Here is a 19,360-nt window from a genome sequence, read left to right as displayed (position 1 = left end):
TGGTTATGTGTAATGGAAAACCCAACACCCTGAACCCACCATTCCCATTGCAAAACACGGTGGTGGCAGCACCATGCTGTCAGAATGCTATTCTTTATTGCATTAGGAAGATGCATGGAGCAAAATACAAGACCGACACTGGAACCAGTTTCAGCAGGACAACAAACATGACGAACCAGGACGAAATCCAATTGAGAAAATTTGACAAAACCTAAAAATTGATGCAGTCTGAGGTTGAGGTAGTATACAAAGAAAAAAAAGTCAAAATGTCCATCTATACAAAACCAAAAAGACTAGAAGCAACACAGATGGGAGCTAAATACAAACGGACGCTTCACTTCATAGATTTCTATTTGTAAACCATTTTGTAAAGAATAAACTGTGAAAGAAACGATGATGATGCACTAGTCTGTGTTGGTCTATGACATAAAAGTTTCTGATTTTAAGCTACAGAGGTGTGAATACTTTTACAACACACCATGTTCAGCAGTCAAAGCTGAAAGAAGAACAGAACCGTGTTAAATAAACTCAGATAAAGAAAAGGGTGGGAAAGTGAGAATCATTTACAGGAATTTGGAGGCTGTAGCCGGGAATGTGAGAGACGGACAGGGGAGGAGGGAAAGGATCCCAGAGGCTTAGCTGCTATAGCTGCTTTCTGTGAGCAGAACAGCAGCTGGCTGGAACAGCAGCACAGCGTGGCCTCATGTTCAGGGAACCTGTGGTTAGGATGGTTGTTACGTGAGTTTACATGCACTGAAGCCAAGAGGATCAATAAACGTCAGAGAAGTGAGGCGGTTAAGAGTGAACTTCTTCCCCCCTCTGTCCTGTCTTCGTCTCTTGAGTTTGCTGCTTAAAGAGGATAAGTCCACTATTCCTTTTTGTAGGAACATGACAGCGGTGATAAAACAAAACAAGCTGTCAACAAGTCTCAGGCAACACCTGGAGCGAGCGTTCTGCCGCGATAGCGCCACAAATCAGTTTTATCCGGCCGCTTGTGTCCAGCTGTTCTCGACAGGAAGGCGCCCGAAGAAGACCCCGGCGGCATAACAAGCAACCCCTGTGGTTGCTACAGAAGACGGCTACTGAACAAGAGGAGGACATTCTCAGGGGTCGTACACTTGTAAAAGTCAAGCTCTTTTCAAGGTAAGTTTTCAAACTTTTACAGCACCACATTTTGGATATAAAAGCAAGACAGATAATATAAAGAAAGACTATTTCAATTCATTATTATCTGATATAATTCAGGGTTTCCTCAAGGACTTTTTTACACCATGGATGTGGCGTTCTGGAGGATGGATGGGTGGGTGGGTGGGTGACAAAATGCTGCTGACTAAATGTAATCAGGGAGTTTTCCAAAATGGATTTGAAACATTGCGGCCTATAATAGGCCAAATTATATTGACTACGTTGCTGTCGTTCAAATGCAACAAACATTAAGCTCATTTTCACAGGATTGAACTAAAAAAATGCATTCAACTTCATTTTCTTTAGGTACCTTTCTTTGAATTTTTCACTCTGTTAAGTTTTCCTTCACTTCTGAGAGGAGCGAAGTGCACAGTAGCCATCTCCGCATATGTAGAGCACATGCTTTTTGTTGTCAACATGTATGTTAATCAAAAAAAGAAACTTAATTCTGAAGGTGTGACAGATTTTGTTTTGGCTTATTAATGTCTTGTGATGGTATTCTACAGCAGGAACAAGTTAAATAAAAGATAATTTTATGTTTTGAAATGTTGGGACCTGACTGGTCCAAGAACAAAACACAAATTTAACAAAGAAAATTAAATAATGCTGTTTAACATATGAAACACAAACTAACTTTTAACTCAATCACAGACAAGATGCCACTGAGCCGTTGCAAACAAGCATTCATTACATTGAAACAAGGCAAACACATTTTGTTAAAGTGACTCTACTACTCAAATTATGTGTTTAAAATTAATAATAAAAAGCAAGCAAAAAATAAACCCCCCCGAAAAAGCAAATGTTAAATTTCCTGGCATTTCATAAATAGAAATAATTTAGAAAATTCTAACTGAAAACAAGAAAAAAAGTCTCTTTTTTTATTAGGCATATGAAAATATCTGGTTTCAATTGAAAATAATGTTTTCCAAATTTAGGCTTTTAATCAAACGCTAGATTGCACTTTATTACCAAACTGTACAGTTTACTGTACAGTTTGGTAATAAACTGTACTGTATATGAAGCCCTTTCAAGGACTTGATGCAAAAATTAAGAACTTTCCAAACCTTCAAGGACACCTCATTGAAATTCCAGCCTTCTCAAGGGATTTCAGGCACCTGAACGAACCCTGCATTCAAGACAAAACGTGACTCATTCCTGCTGCTCAAAACTCAGCCATCAGCCTGAGAAAAAAACAGGCCTTCAATGTTTTTTTTCATTTCAAGTCACTGGCATAGTAAGAGAAGCACCACCGCTACTGTTGAGGAAGCAAAGTTTAATGAAGTACCTCTCTGATTGTGTTTTATGGGTTTCTTTTCCTCAGTGACATCAGAGGGAGGCCGGACAACTCCCAAAAAAAAATAAACCGAGGGAGAGAGAGAGAAAGAAAAACAAGCAAAGCCCTCACTGCCCTCCCTCGCCGACATCCCCCCCCCTCATCCTTTGTGAAAAAGCTCAAGGCATCAGCGGTTGGAGCTCAGTCCGCTGAAGAGGCTGGCTTTTGAACCATGCCCCCAGCCTGAGCCCCGGTACAGCCGACGCTTTAAGGAAACAGGGCCTGCGCTAAAAGGCTGGCGGCTTGCTGCTACGCACGAGACGGAAGGGGCGAGTGAGGGGGGGAGCGGCTCAAACCACAAGGACAAAGACACGAAAAAAGGGATGATTCCTGAGAAGCACAACTCAATGAAACCTCAACACGACAGGCACACTAAACCATAACCGGAGAAAACCAGCACCGACCCCACGACTGGTGTCAAAGCAGGTAAAAGTTGCAGAAGTTTGTTGTGGAAATTGGGGGTGAATGTGTGTGTGAGGGTGTGTGTGTGTGTGTGCGCGCAGAGGTCTTGTGACCGGAGTCTGCAGCTGCAGACAGATATTTAGCAGTGCTGCTTCTCCTTTCCTCTAGAGTCTGTAGTATTCTGTAAGCAGCGTGCAAGGATGTGCAACACTGAGGATACTGGAGGAGATTTAAAAAGTTAAAACCCTTATATGGACAAGTCTGGAAAGAAAGGGAGGGAATGTCAAGAGTAATGCATTCCAGAAACTCTCGCAAATGATGCTGATATGATCAGATGGAAAGATCAGATTACTTGCAGCAGGGATTGTTTTTTGTTATGGTTTTTGGAAGGTCGTAATACAGCACCGTCTGAGTTCTGACTCTAAGAGAAAAGATAGTTTGCATAGTGAAGGTCCCATCCAGTCAGACATACAGATATGTTCTGCAGCTTCTAAAATCCGGCATATCAGAAGCACAAGGACGCAGTAATTAACATCCCGTGGATGAAAGACACTTCAATCACAACTCTGGCTTCTCAGAAAAAGCTTTGAAGACCAACTACATCAATCTGGTGTTTCCACATCTTACAAATGTCTTCAAATGTTCCCACCGACTTCCTGCTGCAATGGTTGGAGACACATCTGCGAGCCCCAGACCTGACCACAAAGCGACGCGCGGCGGCCAGTAGGCAGAGGCCCGAGAAAATATTTCATAAGCTTCCTCGGTTTTCCCTCGCAGCAATAAATCCTAATATCGGTAACTCCAGTAACTCAGGCTGAAGCAGAGAAGAAAAAGATAAAGAGGAGGTCGGAGGCATGGCCAGAACATTCCGTGCTCGAGCGCCGGAGAGCCTGGCCCCGACGTTCAGCAGGACCTTGAGGAGCAAGGAGACAGGGTGGGGTGGCTTTCAATGGGTCATTAGTATCAAACCAAACATCAACTATTGTCTTAACCTTCCACCTCTGCTTGATGTCGCTTCTGGGTAACACTTTGGAAACTTCCCCAATAAGTGGCAGTCAAGTAAGGACGTAATGTTGTACTGCAGAGCCTGACTGATCGCTCATCCAGTCTGCAACAACCAGCTGTGGTCTTTGGAGGACAGGCATGCGAATAATCATATTTTACTGCTGAACCTGAGCCTGCGCGCTCTCACAGGAGGCAGAAAGCGATAGTACGCGTTGGATGCAGCCACAGATTGGACTGAAACCACTAATCCTGCCCGCTGACCACATGAGGTCAGATCCAGCCGCAGACCACCGCTCTGGACTCGTTATAGCGCCTGAAGCGAACAGACTCCAAACATGAGGAGTTACTAAAACTTTTTTTTTTCTTTTTAAGGTTGCAGCACAAACTCTGCAGCCACATGATGAAGCTCACTCTGAATCCCCCTTAATGAGGTTCTGGACACAGCCGAACAGACGGGTCACAACAGGGAGCGTGAGGTCAGCCAGAGGGGGTGCCGGGGTAAACACAGGAGGCACGTAACTCAGCCGAGGAGCTGGGTAGGGGGGCAAAGAGCTTATGCTGCAAATTTACGAGCTCCTCCGTGTTGATCCAGCTAATAGGAGACATGTGTGGCGTAAGAAGCGTAAGGGTGAGGTGTGACTCAGAGGAGAAATAAATACCAGCCGAGAGACTGCGAGAGGCTACGAGTCATCCCCTGAATCAGAAAGTTTAAAAGCCAAAACGGAACGCAGTAACTTTTTAAATGCTCTCTCTTCCCGGCTCTCCGGTCTCTCCTGACTCCCCTCCAGATCTTTTTGGAGGCTGAAATGTTTGGTCAAAGCCAAGCATCCTCAAAGCAGTTCAAGACGCAAGCCACCTGTCACCCTGGGCAACAATACAACACATGAGACAAGGGCTTGGGAGGGAAAACGAGGCAAAAAAGTTGTTGGGATTTGATAAAAGAGAATAGATGAAGTATTATTGCAGTGGAAAGTATTTGCAGGCAGATATTTTATACTGTAATGGAAGAGAAACTAATGGTCCGAGGTACCAAAAAACCAGTTGGTTTTTAGCAGGATCAGCCTTTACATGTGACAAGATAGATGAATCTTTTTCCAACCATTAAACGCACCATGTTGCGCTAGCAAAAACACTCTTTTGTGGAAGTTTTAGGAAGTGGACAGAGTTAGCCATTTCCAGTAACTAGGAAGCAAATTAAAAAATAAACTATTTTCTCCTGAAGCATGCCAGCTGCTACAAAACAGCCTAGTGGTAATTTTGCAATTTTGCCATTTTATGCTTGGAAAAACCCAACAGCTTGGCACGTTTTCTGTCCAAAAGGTTATTGTGCTGCAGGGCGTAACTTCGTACCCGCCCAGGAAACACTTCATAGAACGGGCGAAGGAATGAACTGACCTCAAGCTGACTTCGGTAAAAATTAGGGAAAGTGAACGGCAAATGTATTGATTTATTTGTTTTTAGTACATTTGAACTTTTAACATCAATCCTCAGTATATTAAGAGTAAGAAGGGTTAAATGTCTGCCTTGTTTTGGGAATACACACAGGGACTGCTGCTCATAGTTAGCTAAGCTAACCATGCTAATTGTGTTACTCACTGGTACAAAATGCTAAAGACTGTACATTAGTCACATTTAAAATGAGGAAGAAAAATTACTGCTGAAAACAGAAACAACTTAAGAGACCTAAACTGCATAAAAAAAACAGAATCAAAGTCAAAACTTTACAAAGCCCAAATATTAGAGGTCGGTGACAGATCTCTGTAGCTTAGAGTCCTAGAAGAAGAGAAATAGTCAGCCTTATGTGAACCTCGGCCACCAGAATCCCACAAAGCTCCCCGCAAAACATATTTTTTTCCATGGCTGTGAATGCTGTGCATGACGAGAAAGAGGGGGACCCCCACTTCCCACAAAGACCAATTGAATGCAGGGTGTGTGAAGTGTTTGAGTGGGTGGGTAAAAGAGAGGAAGGGTGGGTCTACATGCCAAATCCCACATAGAGACCTCTGACCCCAACATCAGCCCACATGTATAGCGTCTCTCTCCACAAGAAGCAAAACAGATGAGTCCACCCAGTGGGGGGCCAGGAGGTGTTTTTTTTTTCCTTACTCTTCACTTATACGGCATAGAGAGGGATGAGGTCTCTTTGCCTAGAGATGAATGTTTGGAAAACCATTAGAAAAAGAAAAAAAATCTAACAAAAAAGAAACAACATTAATAAGATGTGTCGAGAGGCAGGATTTAATCTCTGGGAACCTTGACGGTTTTGTTTCAGATTCCCTTTTATGAGTTTTCCTCCTTCTTATTATTCCTCAGTGTGCGACGGTGTTGTTTTTTTTTTTTCCACCCATTAATTGTTTTTATAATGTCAGTTGTTTTTTAATGCATTGCCCGCTCATGCTGAGTGGGTTCCTCTTCGAAGCTTTGAACCGATTTGACCGCCACCTTTTGGAGTCTAACTCGCTTCCTCTTGTGGAACCGTTACCAAGCCTTTGGGCGAGAACATAAAACATCGCATGACTAATAATGTCGTTAACGCGTCTCTGTGAGCAGAAACGGTGCCTGGTGACATCACGCATTGGATGTTTCACTGGAAGGACGTTTGCATCCAGCTGTGCAGACACACAAAGGTTGACTCACATCCATGCTGGTTACCTTAAAGCCAAGTCGTTGTGGATTACACTCTTCTTTTGCTCTTACAGACAATATCTCCTCTTTTATTGCTTTTTTCTGAAAAACAATGAATCTTTCAGGATTGTTGGGGTTTTTTTTGTTTTTGGCTTCACTGTAAGAAAGTCTGAGGACCAGATAGTGGGCGGCGTGGAAGCACTGGATTTTAACTCTACTATAAAAATCCAAATGTATTGTTATACAAGTTTATGGTTCCCTGCAGCAGCAGTCAGTCAGGCTGCAGACTGGTAAATCTTTGCAGGAGATCTCGACAACAGGAGCCCTAAGACTAACGCAATGCAGATATGACTTTGGCAGACATAATGCCTGTGTGTTTCACACTTGGTTGAGAAGAGAGTAAAATACCAAGTCCAAAAGTTTTAAGTTTCCAACACAATCCACCGATAAAGACATTTATTTTTCAGTCTTAAATTAATATTTTTCATCACTACAAATTTAGGACAGTTGGAGCCAACTAGCTGAAACATCTGCTATACTTTTTTTTTATGTCTACATTAATTTTTGTCGGTTTTGGGGTAATGCAGCACTGCACCTTCCCTATCTGTTGCTGAGCACTGCAGAACAACCGGCTGAAAAAAGACTCCAACATATCTCTCTTGTCAAAGAGAAAGACTAATTTGATTGTTTGAAAATATTTCCACTTACAAGAGAAACAACAACTGACGATATATGGGCGACATGACTGTAAAGCATCGGAGGGTAGGCTAGTTAACCACCAAACTAAACACTTAATGTACCGCTCTCTAAATAACAGAAAAAAGGTGTATTTTGTGCAGCATAGTTAACTACTACTACAACAAAATTCAAAATCATAATAACAGAAAAAGGATACTACTGTACATTATTTTGGCTTCAGATGAACACTTCAGCTTTTTCTTTTAAACAAAATAATCTTTGTCCAAATACTTTGAAATTGAGCTATTTTGTCCTAATATCGTACCTTGAGAATCTCATACCAGTTATGTTTAGACGGCAGCATTAGAAACCTGCTTAAATGTTTTCAAACTATCAGCATACCCACCATCTGGCCAATCCTTTAAAAACTTTCTGGAGGCGCCCACAAAAATCGAGTCCAAAAGTTCACAGTCAACACCAACTTTGCCTCCAACCAGACACCTGCAGGGAGTCAGATTTCCACACAAACAGTTTGAATTGCACGTATATTAATCAATTTGTTTGGGGAAAAACTGATTTGTTCGGTGTTACAGGCTTTATGCCAATAAATGCCGTGTAACCCGAGGCAGTAGGATTGCCACATGGCTGTCTTTGTGAGGTACATCTACCATTCATATAGCAAGTTAAATAAAAGTTCAAAGCTGACTTTTCCTGTCTGGAAGGTACCCAAGCAGCCAGTTTACTAAATGACTCCTCTTGTTCAAAACATGCAGGAAACTATTTAATATCACTCTCCAACCCAAAGATCCATGAGCAAAATCAGCTGCCACACACAGACTCAAGATGGATGAAATATTGTTTGTCTTGAGGGGGGAAAAAATGCAAACCAAGATAAATGGAGTGGGGCGAAAGCGTTCTGGAAAAGTTAGTTATCTCAACATCACCTCATTTCTGTGAAGAAAGAGCAAAGATAAAGAGGGGAGTCTGTTTTTGTTTGTGTGAAGCAGTCTAGAGGCCCCAAACTCTTAACACTGACGGGTTTAAACAGCAACTCAACAGGGATATAATGAGCAGAAACAACCAATCAAAGCACATATTGGATAAGTTTTATTTGCTTTAAACAAAGAAAACAAAAAGGAACATTGTTCAACTGGAACCGATTCCCAGCTGAAAGAGCGTGTTTGGTAGAGGAAGTAGGTTTAACCCTTCAGGCTGACCTTATTATTGACATAAGAATCAAGTGACCCAAAAGCATGGAGATAAAAAGCGAGTGAAGAGGAATTAAAGAGATAACCAAACACATTTCATCATAATTAGGAATTAGTATGGAGTGAAGACATCATGAAGCAACAGCGAAGATGTTCACAGATGTTGCCAAAACACAAGCCAGGCCAAGTGAACTGCAAATCCTTTTTTCCAGACGTTATTTCACTGCTTGCACAATGATATTATGACAATAAATAAAGTGTGTCGGCAAAAGCCGAGCCAACAGGATGAAGAATAATTCATATTAGCTTCAGGGGAAAAAGAATGTTCAAAGTTTCTATGACTGGTTAAATTAATAGCAGTGCTTGACTTTCATACGTATTTCAATATAGATGAAAAAGAATGGAATCGGAGAAAGGAAATACAGAGGACTGTAATCGAAACAAAGACAGAAAAGAGTGCGATGGAAGGCTACAGCTGAAATGATAACGTAAAATAGGATTTCTCAGAAGTTATGCTGATGGCCCCTGGCCAGGTGGGATAAAGAGCCATAAGTTATTTTCTGATCACTACTTAGCTTTTCTTCCATTATCTGAATCCTGAGCTTTCTCTTTAAATGCTCATGATTTGTTTCTGCCTTGCACCAAAGAACCCAAAGCTCTGTGCAATGCAGCAAAATCATTTCTTCAAGATCAGAGTAAGAATGTCGGAATAAACCTGGCCACAAAGAACGGCTGCAGTACAATAGCAGCACCCTGCAAAAGTATCCATACTGCTTTTTAAAAAAAAAAAAAAAACTTTTTGCCATGTTACGTTCAGAATTTAATGGATTTTAGTAGATTTTATATATGCCCACAAAAAGTACCTTTTACTGCATACATAAAATCCCAAAAAATTAGAGGCCGAACCATGACCTTTTTTTTTTTGAGAAAAAAAAATAGTTTTAAGCAAACTTTGTATATTCTATACCTTCATGTGACCTCTCAGCATTTCCTGGAATGCCTTTGATATGTTGTGGTTTCATGAACAACGTGAGGCCCTTCATAGTCAAAGCCTCCAACTGCATTGGAGGAATTCAGACAAAAAAAAAAAATTCAATAAAAAAATGAGGAGTAGCTGTGTCCGGCTCACAGATGAACTCCAACTCTGACCGTCTCGTTCATGCCCACCTAAGCGTTTTGCGAGCAGTGACTTTATAAAGCAAAGAGGTTTCGAAGAAAAGACACACAGGAGAAGAGATGCTGCTGGTAAAGTCATTAGCAGCTCTTACTGAGGTCAGCTGGGATACAGTACCTGGTTCCGCTGTCAGACACACAGTCTGCTGGAAAGAAAAAAGAAAAAAAAAAGAAGAAAACCCCAACCATGAAAAATGTCTCCAAATAGTCATGCAAACACACACACGGCATATTCAATCACACAGACAGCCGTGCAAGCTTATTGCCTTGAAGCGTGCATGCACTCACGCAAAAAAGCTGCAGCACTGGCTGCCCTCCGGTCTCTCCCTTCAACATTGTTCCAAGTGACATAACGGCCAGAATTCCTGAGGAACCACAATGGCGTCATACGAGAGACACACGGGGCCTGGGCTTTTCGGGGCGGAGGCGCGGCTCAATGATGTGGCACCGCTGGGAAGGCCAAACGGAGTCGGTCTTACACGGCTCGAGGAGATGAATGCAGGCGTAGCGGGTCTGGCGGGGTTGTGTTTTTGTTGTGTTTATATAGTAAACAGAACAAGAATCGATGGGGGAGGAGGATGAAGGTGCAGAGAGCTACACCTCAAACAAAGATGAAAGAGGATTTGCTTTGTTTCACACCACTAGCGTGACGGGCTGCCACAGTGCGAGAGTCCCTCAAATCTTTCAAGTAAAACACAAACACCGCCTGCTGCCCAGCATCCCCATCGGCATGTTTAACCCGTCTCACGGGAAGCTGCACAGGAATTTAGGGTCGAGGGTTTTCTGCAAGGGGTTGTGTGATGGGAGTGGATGGCAACAGGAAAGTCACTGGTTATTGTGCTGCACCCACCGAAAGAGCCTGCATGAGTCAACCCAAGGTTAAAACAGTCATGTACAAAACACATGAACTTTTTCATGGTTTTTACATAACTGTACATACTACATCAACTTGTGTTTATGTCCACTCCACTGACTATTGCCTCTGAACAGAATCCAGCAACAACTTGCCTTCAGAGTCGTTGGACCTACTGAGTCCACCTGCATGAGATTTACGGTGCATTCACACCAGCCCCGTTTACTCCACTTTAATTGAACTCTGGAAAGTCCAGTTTGTTTGGGGAGGTGTGAATGCGCAATCAAACTGATGCGGACCAAAAAAGGGAATTCTGGTCTGCATAAAAACCTGGGTCTCAGTTCGGTTGAAGTGAACTCTGGTGCGGTTTGAATGCGTTGTTTGAACACAAACGGACTGGAGACTGAACTAAAAGCAGGAAGTGAACTATAGCACTGGGCAAAGTGGGAGAACACAACCAACGCTTATGACACATGACCCACACTACAGTGCTCCAAATGGAGGAGTCTGGTTTGAAGTTTTATTTATGCTTATTTACATATCTCATTTATAAACAAACTGAGAAAGAAAGTCTAGAGTTTGAGGAGATCGAGCCTTGCTGTTTTCCAGAGACCACAACTAAGGCATTCTGAAAAGTTTCAAAAATGCTTCCAGGAAACAGTTTTACAGAGCTATGCCTGATGTCGGACTGTTAAAGAAACGCATTCTAAGATCACTGGAGAAAATGCAAGCATAAGGACAGAAAGACAAAGTAGAGGGACTTCTGGATCAGCAGGTCGTATTAGAGGAAATGGAGCAGAAAAATGAGCTGGGTGTCAACTGAGAATTCATCGGAGACAGAAAGCAGACCTCGTCCAGTTGGCCGGACAGAGAAGATTCTTTATGTCACTCCTTCCACCCAAAATTTATTCAGAAGACAACTCTGCTACTTCAGGCTTGTCAATTAAAAAAATCCTATACCTATTCATTACAGTGGAGTAAAGGTTGGTCCAGGAATAACACACAATAAACAGCCTTCCTGGCTTCACTCCTTTTGTTAGTCACTGTTTCCTTAACTCACAAGGTCTTGTATTCTTTCAGGGAGGCCTGGAGGGAGCCCCAGTAGCCGTCCGTCAATCCATCCAGCCAGCCGGCAGCGATGCAGGGGCCGATCTGGAGCCTGTGCGCCTTGCTCTGCCTCTCTCTGTGGGAGGAAAGTTTCTGCAGGAGCTCAAGGGACACCCGGAGAACCAAAGAGTTCTCCCTCCAGAGGAGTAAAAGAGCCGCTCAGGATGCGGATGACAAAAAATGTTCCTATACATTCCTGGTGCCTGAGCAGAGAATCACAGGTACATAAAATGCAACCTCCTGGACGAATTCCAGTTTCTTGTTCCTCCCTTAAATGATTAATTTCTGTCATCAGGTCCGATCTGTGCCAGTACAACAGGCCCAGAGCCTGACAAAGACAGAGTGACCCGCATGGACATCGCAGATGTGCGGGAGGTACTCAACAAGCAGCGGCGGGAGATTGAGACACTGCAGCTGGTGGTGGAGGTAGATGGCAACTTGGTGAACGAGATGAAGCTGCTGCGGAAAGAGAGCAGGAACATGAATTCCAGAGTGACCCAGCTCTACATGCAGCTGCTGCATGAGATCATACGGAAGAGAGACAATTCTCTGGAGCTGGCCCAGCTGGAGAACCGTGTTCTGAACGTGACCTCGGAGATGATGCGACTGGCTTCGCGGTACAAGGAGCTGGAGGCCCGCTTCGCCACCATGGCCGGGGTGGTTAACAATCAGTCCATTCTCATCGCCGCTTTGGAGGAACAATGCATGAGGACGTTGGGACGGAGCGAGCTGCCCCCAGTTCCTCCGCTGGTGCAGGTGGTGCCGGAGAACATACCCCTTGATAACCGCTTCACCAATGAGATCGTGAGGAACAATCGGGCCTTCCTCAGAGACTCTCGCATGGAGGCACCTACAGCTAGACCCTTTGATCCCCCGCCACCCCAAGGGACGATCACCTCTGATGGTATGCACCACTTCACTGTGATTCCCCAGTGTGTTTTTGTTCCTTATGTAACCCACTTAAGCACAATTAGCAAAGGACAGCAAATTAAAATGCATTTTCTCACCCTAGTCAGTAGTGCTGAGGCACAGTTGGCTTTCCCTTGGCATGCTACAGAGGCAATGAAATAATGCATTCCTCTGTTCCCACTTGGCTGTCTGTACTGGCTGCACTGCCTTCAACATATGTACTACATTAGAAGGATGTCGACTAAGTCTCTTTGAACAGCTCTGGGAGACACCTACTGCTTGGTTTGGACCAGAATATACACTAACTGTAGGAGGCCTGGTGAGGTAGAAGAAGAGTCACAGATCTGACAGGATGTCAGAAATTCATCAATCTACACCTGTCTGAAATAAATCATGAGTCCTTTAGCACAGACAAGGTTTTCCCCCAAAGCTAATGCCCATTTCCCAGAGCTCGTCTCACTGTGACATCTGAAACGGATCATCTCTGAGATGAAACTCATTTGCAACTTTCAAATTTTACTTGGAGGGAATTCCTAAACCTCAGTTCAAGAAGTTATGTTTTTGCTGGCACTGAGAGTATGTCGGGGAATGCTGACGAGGTTTATCCAACCTGTAAGTGAAATGGATGAAGCATTCATAACATCCATGAGACAGAAGGAAGAAAGCTTTTCTGGACTAAAGGGTGGTAACCTAGTAAGGGGATATCATGTTTTCTGAGGCAATTTATTGACATTAATTGGACCAGTCATCTAGAAGTTGCATTAGTCGATGCTTCCACTGTCCTCATCCTCGCTGTAACCTAAACAAGGCTTTGAAGTAAAACCTAACAAAGAATTACGTTGGAAACATTTGGTGATGTAGGAACAGGAACCCGAAACTTTCCAATTTTATCGAGCTGTATTTGATTTTCATAGTGGTTTGCTTCATCTATTTACCTTGTTTCTAACTCAAATGTCTTGGAGTACTAGCATTGTTTGTGAAAGTTTGGGGATATTAGTTTCTCCTGCGACTTTGGTACATTTCTAGTCAGCAGATTAATCAGACTGACCTTGATTTAAAATCTATTTCACTTTTTACTTATTTTTAATTACCCAAGCATAATGTGAATTGTGATTAAATCCAAAGTTTTATGTATATCACCGTTTTTCAGAAAGCGGGTGTTTGTCAAATTCTATTGATTTTTAGCTCCAATACTGAGAAGCAGATGTGCAAAAAGGAAAAAGGCAGCGGTGGGAAAGTTTGTCTAAGAGGTAAAAAGGTGGGTGGAAGGAATTTGACTTCAATGGCATTTGAAAGATTCCTAAAAGAAAGAGACAGCAATAAAAAAAGAAAAAAGACAGTAAAAGTTACATTTTTCCATTTCACCAACTATTTATGCATAGCCACCGTAGACAGCAAAATATCAAACACTACTTCTAAATAGGTTCCATGTAGGTTCAAGCAGAACTATAATTACACCTTGCAGGACCACAGTTTGGTCTACTTAAACACGTTTTAGGTCAGCATGTAACACTTGACTTATTTAGAGCTTCCGCCTGAAGAACTTGAGGATGTTTGAAGAAGACACAGCTGGACAAAAACAAGCGTGTAGGTTTTAGATTTCTGTCCAGAGGCATTACTCTGGGTCCGTTCAGTCCAGAGACATTTTTGAACCAATCTACCAAAAGCCTGTAAGGTCTTTAGACCCTCCACCCCCAACACACGCACACAAAGCCTGTGTTCATGCTGATCTAATAAGTATTCCCAAAAGGCGGAAACAGTGAATATACTGTATGTTGGTATAGGTTCAGCTGGTTCAGTTTTGGGTAAAGCTACATAATAGAATCAATTGAGGTTTTAAAGCCTATCCCCAGATGAATATCCATGTACCAATTTAAGCATGCAAATTCATAGAAAGACATTGTTAGGCCAGCATGTGTTTGTTTTTGGATGGCCTAACTAAAAGCAGAGCTCACTTTAACAGTTTCAAGCCAACCATAACAGAATAAGGTATACAAATATAGCAGATTTTTCAATAGTGATGGCACTTAGTTTGATATGTTTCAAAAGTTGAACACCAGATCTGGTTATACAATGTCTTGAGAGTAATACTCACTGCAACTGAGAAGGCCAGTGGGATTTTCTAATTATTGCTGTGTTGACTATTACTGGTGCAAATCAATAACGAATGAAGGAGTAAGTTTGGAAATAGAGGTAGGTAAAATAAAATCCCATTGTCAAAAGTGCAAATAAACAATATACCTGAAACTTTCATCACACTTTACATCTCTAGCAGTCACATTATACAATAAACACAGGAAGCGACCTGTGAGGTCAAAACTCACACCAAGTCACCACTTTCTCTTCTTAGTCACCCGTCTACCCAATGATGTTTTTTTGTTGTTTTATTTTTTTAAATCAAGTACTCACTTTGCTTGAAGAATGACCTTAATGACTCTCTCACCCCAGGACCTTTCAAGGACTGTTACCAGGTGCGACGGGCGGGTCACTCCACCAATGGTATGTACCTGCTTAAGACTGATAACAACGAAAGCCTAATCCAAGTCTGGTGTGAGCATAGCCTCGACAACGGAGGATGGACAGTGTTGCAAAAGAGGAAAGACGGCTCCGTCAACTTCTTTCGGAACTGGGAGAATTACAAAGTAAGTTTATTAATGGAAGGATTTCGTTTTAGGAAGGAAAAACTAGTGAATCATTCCCACAGTTTATGCTATCGCTCCTTCATCAGTGACCCAGTCTAAGCAGTTCAGTTTAGAGGCTCTAACCAAGCACTTACTCCAATAGATTAACATCCTACACAGTAAACGTGCAGCCAAGAAAAGCATCCAGAGACCAATGTACAAACAGATGCAATCTCCAAAGACTTGGAGGTTAAAGTAGCTCTCAAGTTGCTCTCAGTGCTTTTTACCCTGAGGTGATATCCAAAAGTAAACTTAGGAGGGACAATTATGTAACGGACACCTTTCCCCTCAACAGAAAATGACACCAAAACGTACAATAAAAAGCTACTGGTCTTAGTTTTCTTTTTCAGGAATAAAAGGGAAATAAGCTAAGAGGTTCCCTCTGTCATAAAAATCAGGCTTTGAAATCAATACTAGCGTACTTTTTGAAATGGAAACAAAAGTTTGTCTAAGCAGCTCTGACTTTGCAGCATTTACTCTGTCAGGTGTCTGCCAGATCGCCAAAGCCTCAGACTTTTAGCTAATTTGTTGAGTGAAAGGTTGAGAATCACTTTAGAGTCCCAATTGGAAGCAGATGTGAAATTGTGTTGCTTGATTACAAGCACCAGTTACATTAAAATTCAACATTCTGAAATTTCATTAAACTCATTCAGGTTTATAATTTGTGTTCTTTGGACTGCACAACACCTACCACTAGATTAATGCCATACTGAAAGCGCTGTGACATTTAAAAACTATTTTCTGTTTCCTACAGAAAGGTTTTGGCAACATAGATGGGGAACACTGGCTTGGGCTGGACAATATCTACAGCTTGGCAAAACAGGGCGACTACAAGCTGATGGTAGAGCTGGAGGACTGGACAGGGAAGAAGGTGTACGCCGAGTACAGCAGCTTCTACCTGGAGCCCGAGAGTGAAGGTTATAAGCTAAGGTTGGGGACCTACCAAGGAAACGCTGGTGACTCCTTCAGCAGCAACAACGGCAAACAGTTCACCACCCTCGACCGTGACAGGGACGAATTCTCTGGTAGGTCGACGCACCAGACAAATAATCTTCGCATACCCACTGATTTTGTCTCCTGATCCTGTGTTCTTCTTCTCTTCAGGAAACTGCGCGCACTTTCATAAAGGTGGCTGGTGGTACAACGCTTGCGGTCAGACCAATCTAAACGGAGTTTGGTACAGCGGTGGAGTCTACCGCAGCAAATTTCAGGACGGGATCTTCTGGGCGGCCTACGGAGGGGGCTTTTACTCTCTAAAGTCTGTCCGTCTCCTGATCCGGCCAATTGACTGAGACTTGGGATGGTGGTTCATCCTTGCTACATCTTCTACCCATAAATAAATAATATCAAGAGGTGGAATCAGGAATCCTTGCCATCATAACAGAGTAAAAATCAGCTGAGAGACATTGGTCTATTGCCAGACAATAATAACTCCAGCAGAACAGCTGAAATGAATATTGTCTCCTACGATCTCGGGCGGTTCCAGGCTATCAGTATCCCTGAGGCCATTCAGTATTACTCCAATACATTTTACTTGATTCTGTCTTTCAAGACCGAGTATGTAATAAAGGAAAATGGTAATTTACTACAGATATGAGATCTCTCTTGAGCAGCTAATGATGACTTATTGAAAGTAGTGCTTCTTATATCAAGTGGCACCGGATATTTGTGCAACATAGTGAATGAACAATAATGAACAATATGAGTTGATGCCATTTTAATTTGAAATGTTAAAATGCCTAAAACAAAATCTAACAATGGAAGATGGTTCTTGCTCAATTTACTGTCAAATTGTTTGTACGATTATTATAATTTTTTTTTTTTTTACAACCAAAAGAAAGTGAACTCATCGATATGTGTGCTTGTTGATTGTGCATAAGGCTAAGCTGGCTTTAGTATGTAAATATTGTTGGCTTTAATTGTTTAATTTAAAAAAAAAAGGTATGACTCGACTCAGGCCTCATGTTCAGTGTTCCCACTCTGCTATTCTTTGTTGTTATTTATCAGTGTATTTATAGTAATTGTAGTTATCTCTGGCAAATTTATATCTATTCTTGTAACAGTACAAATGTTCTTATGTTTTTATCCCATGTAGAGGTGCATTAGAAACCCCAGAACAGATGTACGCAGGGGAAAGAAAAAAATAAGGAGTGCACGTCTGTTTGACAAGTGGATGGAAAACATATGATGTGAACTTACAGTCATCCAGGAAAAAATAAAACACTTTAAAAAAATCCTGAATGGTCTTTCAGGTTTCACTTTTAGTAGTATTCTGGGATTGCATTGATATTGGCCTGCAGAGGTATTTTGTTTTATTACAACAACAAATTTATTCTGACTTTTTGTAAATGGCCAAAACAAAGTAGTGCATAATTGTGAAGTGAAATGGAAAAATAGGCACGGCTTTCAAAATATATTTTTACAGTCAAATCCTGTTATCTTACTACACTTGAATAAAAAGAACATGAAAAAGTCAGAACATGGACAAATGAAGGGATGGCCTCCTAAACTCATGATATATGAGATCAAATATGTCTTTCACTGCTCATCATCCCTATGAAACTTGGTGGAGGCAGAATTATGCCACCCTAGAATAGGGGATTGTTTGTTTTCCGCTAGTAGGGACTGAGAAGCTGGATAAAGTTGATGGAAAGATGGATGGATGTGAGAGCGATAAAAAGCTGCTACACACACACACACACACACGTTTGTAGCTCATAAAATCCCAATAAAATAAGTTGTGAAACAAGGTAAACTAATGTATAACTAAAATAACCAACACTGTTCAAATGTACAACATTACATCAAGATAATATATACAGTATATGATAGTTTTGAAGTTATCTTAGCACTTCAATAAATATATAAATACCGCTGGATTAAATAATTTAAGCATTGTGAGAAGGATAATTCAGTCTATATATCCCCGAGGCACTTCACAACAAAAAACAAAAGTCAATCCATAAACATGGACTGAGGCAGCATTTTAAAATTCACATTATCCTTGGATGGAAAAATAGAGACGCCTGAAGGAAGTAAGACGCTTCAAAGAATTATACCAACAGAAAAAAAGAAAACTTTTCATAGGAAAATGGGCCCATATCAGAGAGAGAGCTGTAGATTAGAGCGGATGTTAATTAACGCTGTCGTGAAGGAATTTAGTCTAAATTGGAAGCTGAAAGAGACAGTAAACTTGATAAAAACCAAGAAACATCTGGAGAAGACTCAGAGGAACATTCTTTTCACATGAAGCGTATATTGGGGAAGAAAAAAAAATAAAAAGAATATAGGCATGTGTTGAAATGAGGGTTCTTCTCTGAACATCTTCCTCAAGCGGCACCGAAAAATCAGAACAGATCAAGGCTTTCTGACTTAAAAAAAAAAAAACAACAACTAATAAGACCACAGCAAACACTCAGCACAATGTGCCTCATGAATTCAAAATAACGAACCAAGAAGGCAGATAAGCTTGCATCAAAAATGCGGCACAGTCGCAGGGGCCCCGACCTTGGCGAGGACCGGCTGTACTGGCTCGCAACACGTAGATCCATGTGTCAAAAGAGCCAGATGGGAAATTAGTCTCAGTTGGCTGACGTTTTTGATCGGAGACAACACTTTAATCCTGATGTTTTCCATTACATTGGTTGTTCCATACACGGCTGTCCGTGTCCCAAGGCAACTGTAACTCAGAGTAAACACAAATGAAGCCCTATTGCATGCTTCTGGCCTTCGGCGAGGTCTTTCTCCACTGAACGATGCCAAACATTAAAAGAAGAATGGATCAGCTCATCATTAAGCACAATAAATTTACACAGGGACCATAAAATATTAACAAGGCAAGTCACAAAAGCACCATGTATTTTCATTGTTTCTCATTAGTTTCATTGAGTACCATCAGTTTCTATTTTAACAACAGTAAAATTTAAAAAAGCTGAACCTGTACAACTGCTATCAAATGCTTATTTAGAGAGTTCAATTACTTTTTTTTACACTGTTTGCCTACCTGCTGAGATATATATCTAGTTTCAAGCTCATTAAAGTTAACTGCGTCATGCATTCACAGAGGAAAAACAGAAACTCGGTTACTGGAGATACCCGTTCCCCTTTCGCCCCACTTGTTAGAACAAGAGGTATTACTTTCAGGATTGTTTCTGTGCCTCTGGACAGACCTTGTCCAACTTCCAGCTGGCACGTTAACGGA

At 41.8% G+C, this 19,360-nt stretch overlaps 2 protein-coding genes across 8 annotated transcripts in view; one reads left to right on the top strand and one right to left on the bottom strand.

Moving 5' to 3' along the window:
* Positions 1-19,360, bottom strand: part of ralgps2 (Ral GEF with PH domain and SH3 binding motif 2) — an 88,622-nt gene that overhangs the window by 16,814 nt on the left and 52,448 nt on the right. The gene's annotated exons all lie outside the window — the stretch shown is intronic.
* LOC102218337 (angiopoietin-related protein 1) lies at positions 739-17,395 on the top strand. The gene is made up of 7 exons (XM_014471505.2): positions 739-1,143; positions 2,507-2,944; positions 11,543-11,790; positions 11,865-12,473; positions 14,927-15,120; positions 15,914-16,184; positions 16,264-17,395. Exons 3-7 carry the CDS (start codon positions 11,601-11,603, stop codon positions 16,449-16,451), a joined length of 1,452 nt encoding a protein of 483 aa, XP_014326991.1. The 5' UTR covers positions 739-1,143; positions 2,507-2,944; positions 11,543-11,600; the 3' UTR covers positions 16,452-17,395.

The sequence above is a fragment of the Xiphophorus maculatus genome, chromosome 9, assembly GCF_002775205.1.
Source record: "Xiphophorus maculatus strain JP 163 A chromosome 9, X_maculatus-5.0-male, whole genome shotgun sequence".
Classification (NCBI taxonomy): Eukaryota; Metazoa; Chordata; class Actinopteri; order Cyprinodontiformes; family Poeciliidae; genus Xiphophorus; species Xiphophorus maculatus.
This window is presented reverse-complemented; position numbering and strand designations above follow the sequence as displayed.

What these genes read in the sequence shown, in the direction of transcription:
- LOC102218337 (XM_014471505.2), top strand. Translation starts at nt 11,601, where the DNA reads ATGCAGGGGCCGATCTGGAGCCTGTGCGCCTTGCTCTGCCTCTCTCTG. An exon ending in GCCTGAGCAGAGAATCACAG is followed by an intron (nt 11,791 to 11,864) that starts GTACATAAAATG and finishes TTCTGTCATCAG; the next exon opens with GTCCGATCTGTGCCAGTACA. An exon ending in AGGGACGATCACCTCTGATG is followed by an intron (nt 12,474 to 14,926) that starts GTATGCACCACT and finishes CTCTCACCCCAG; the next exon opens with GACCTTTCAAGGACTGTTAC.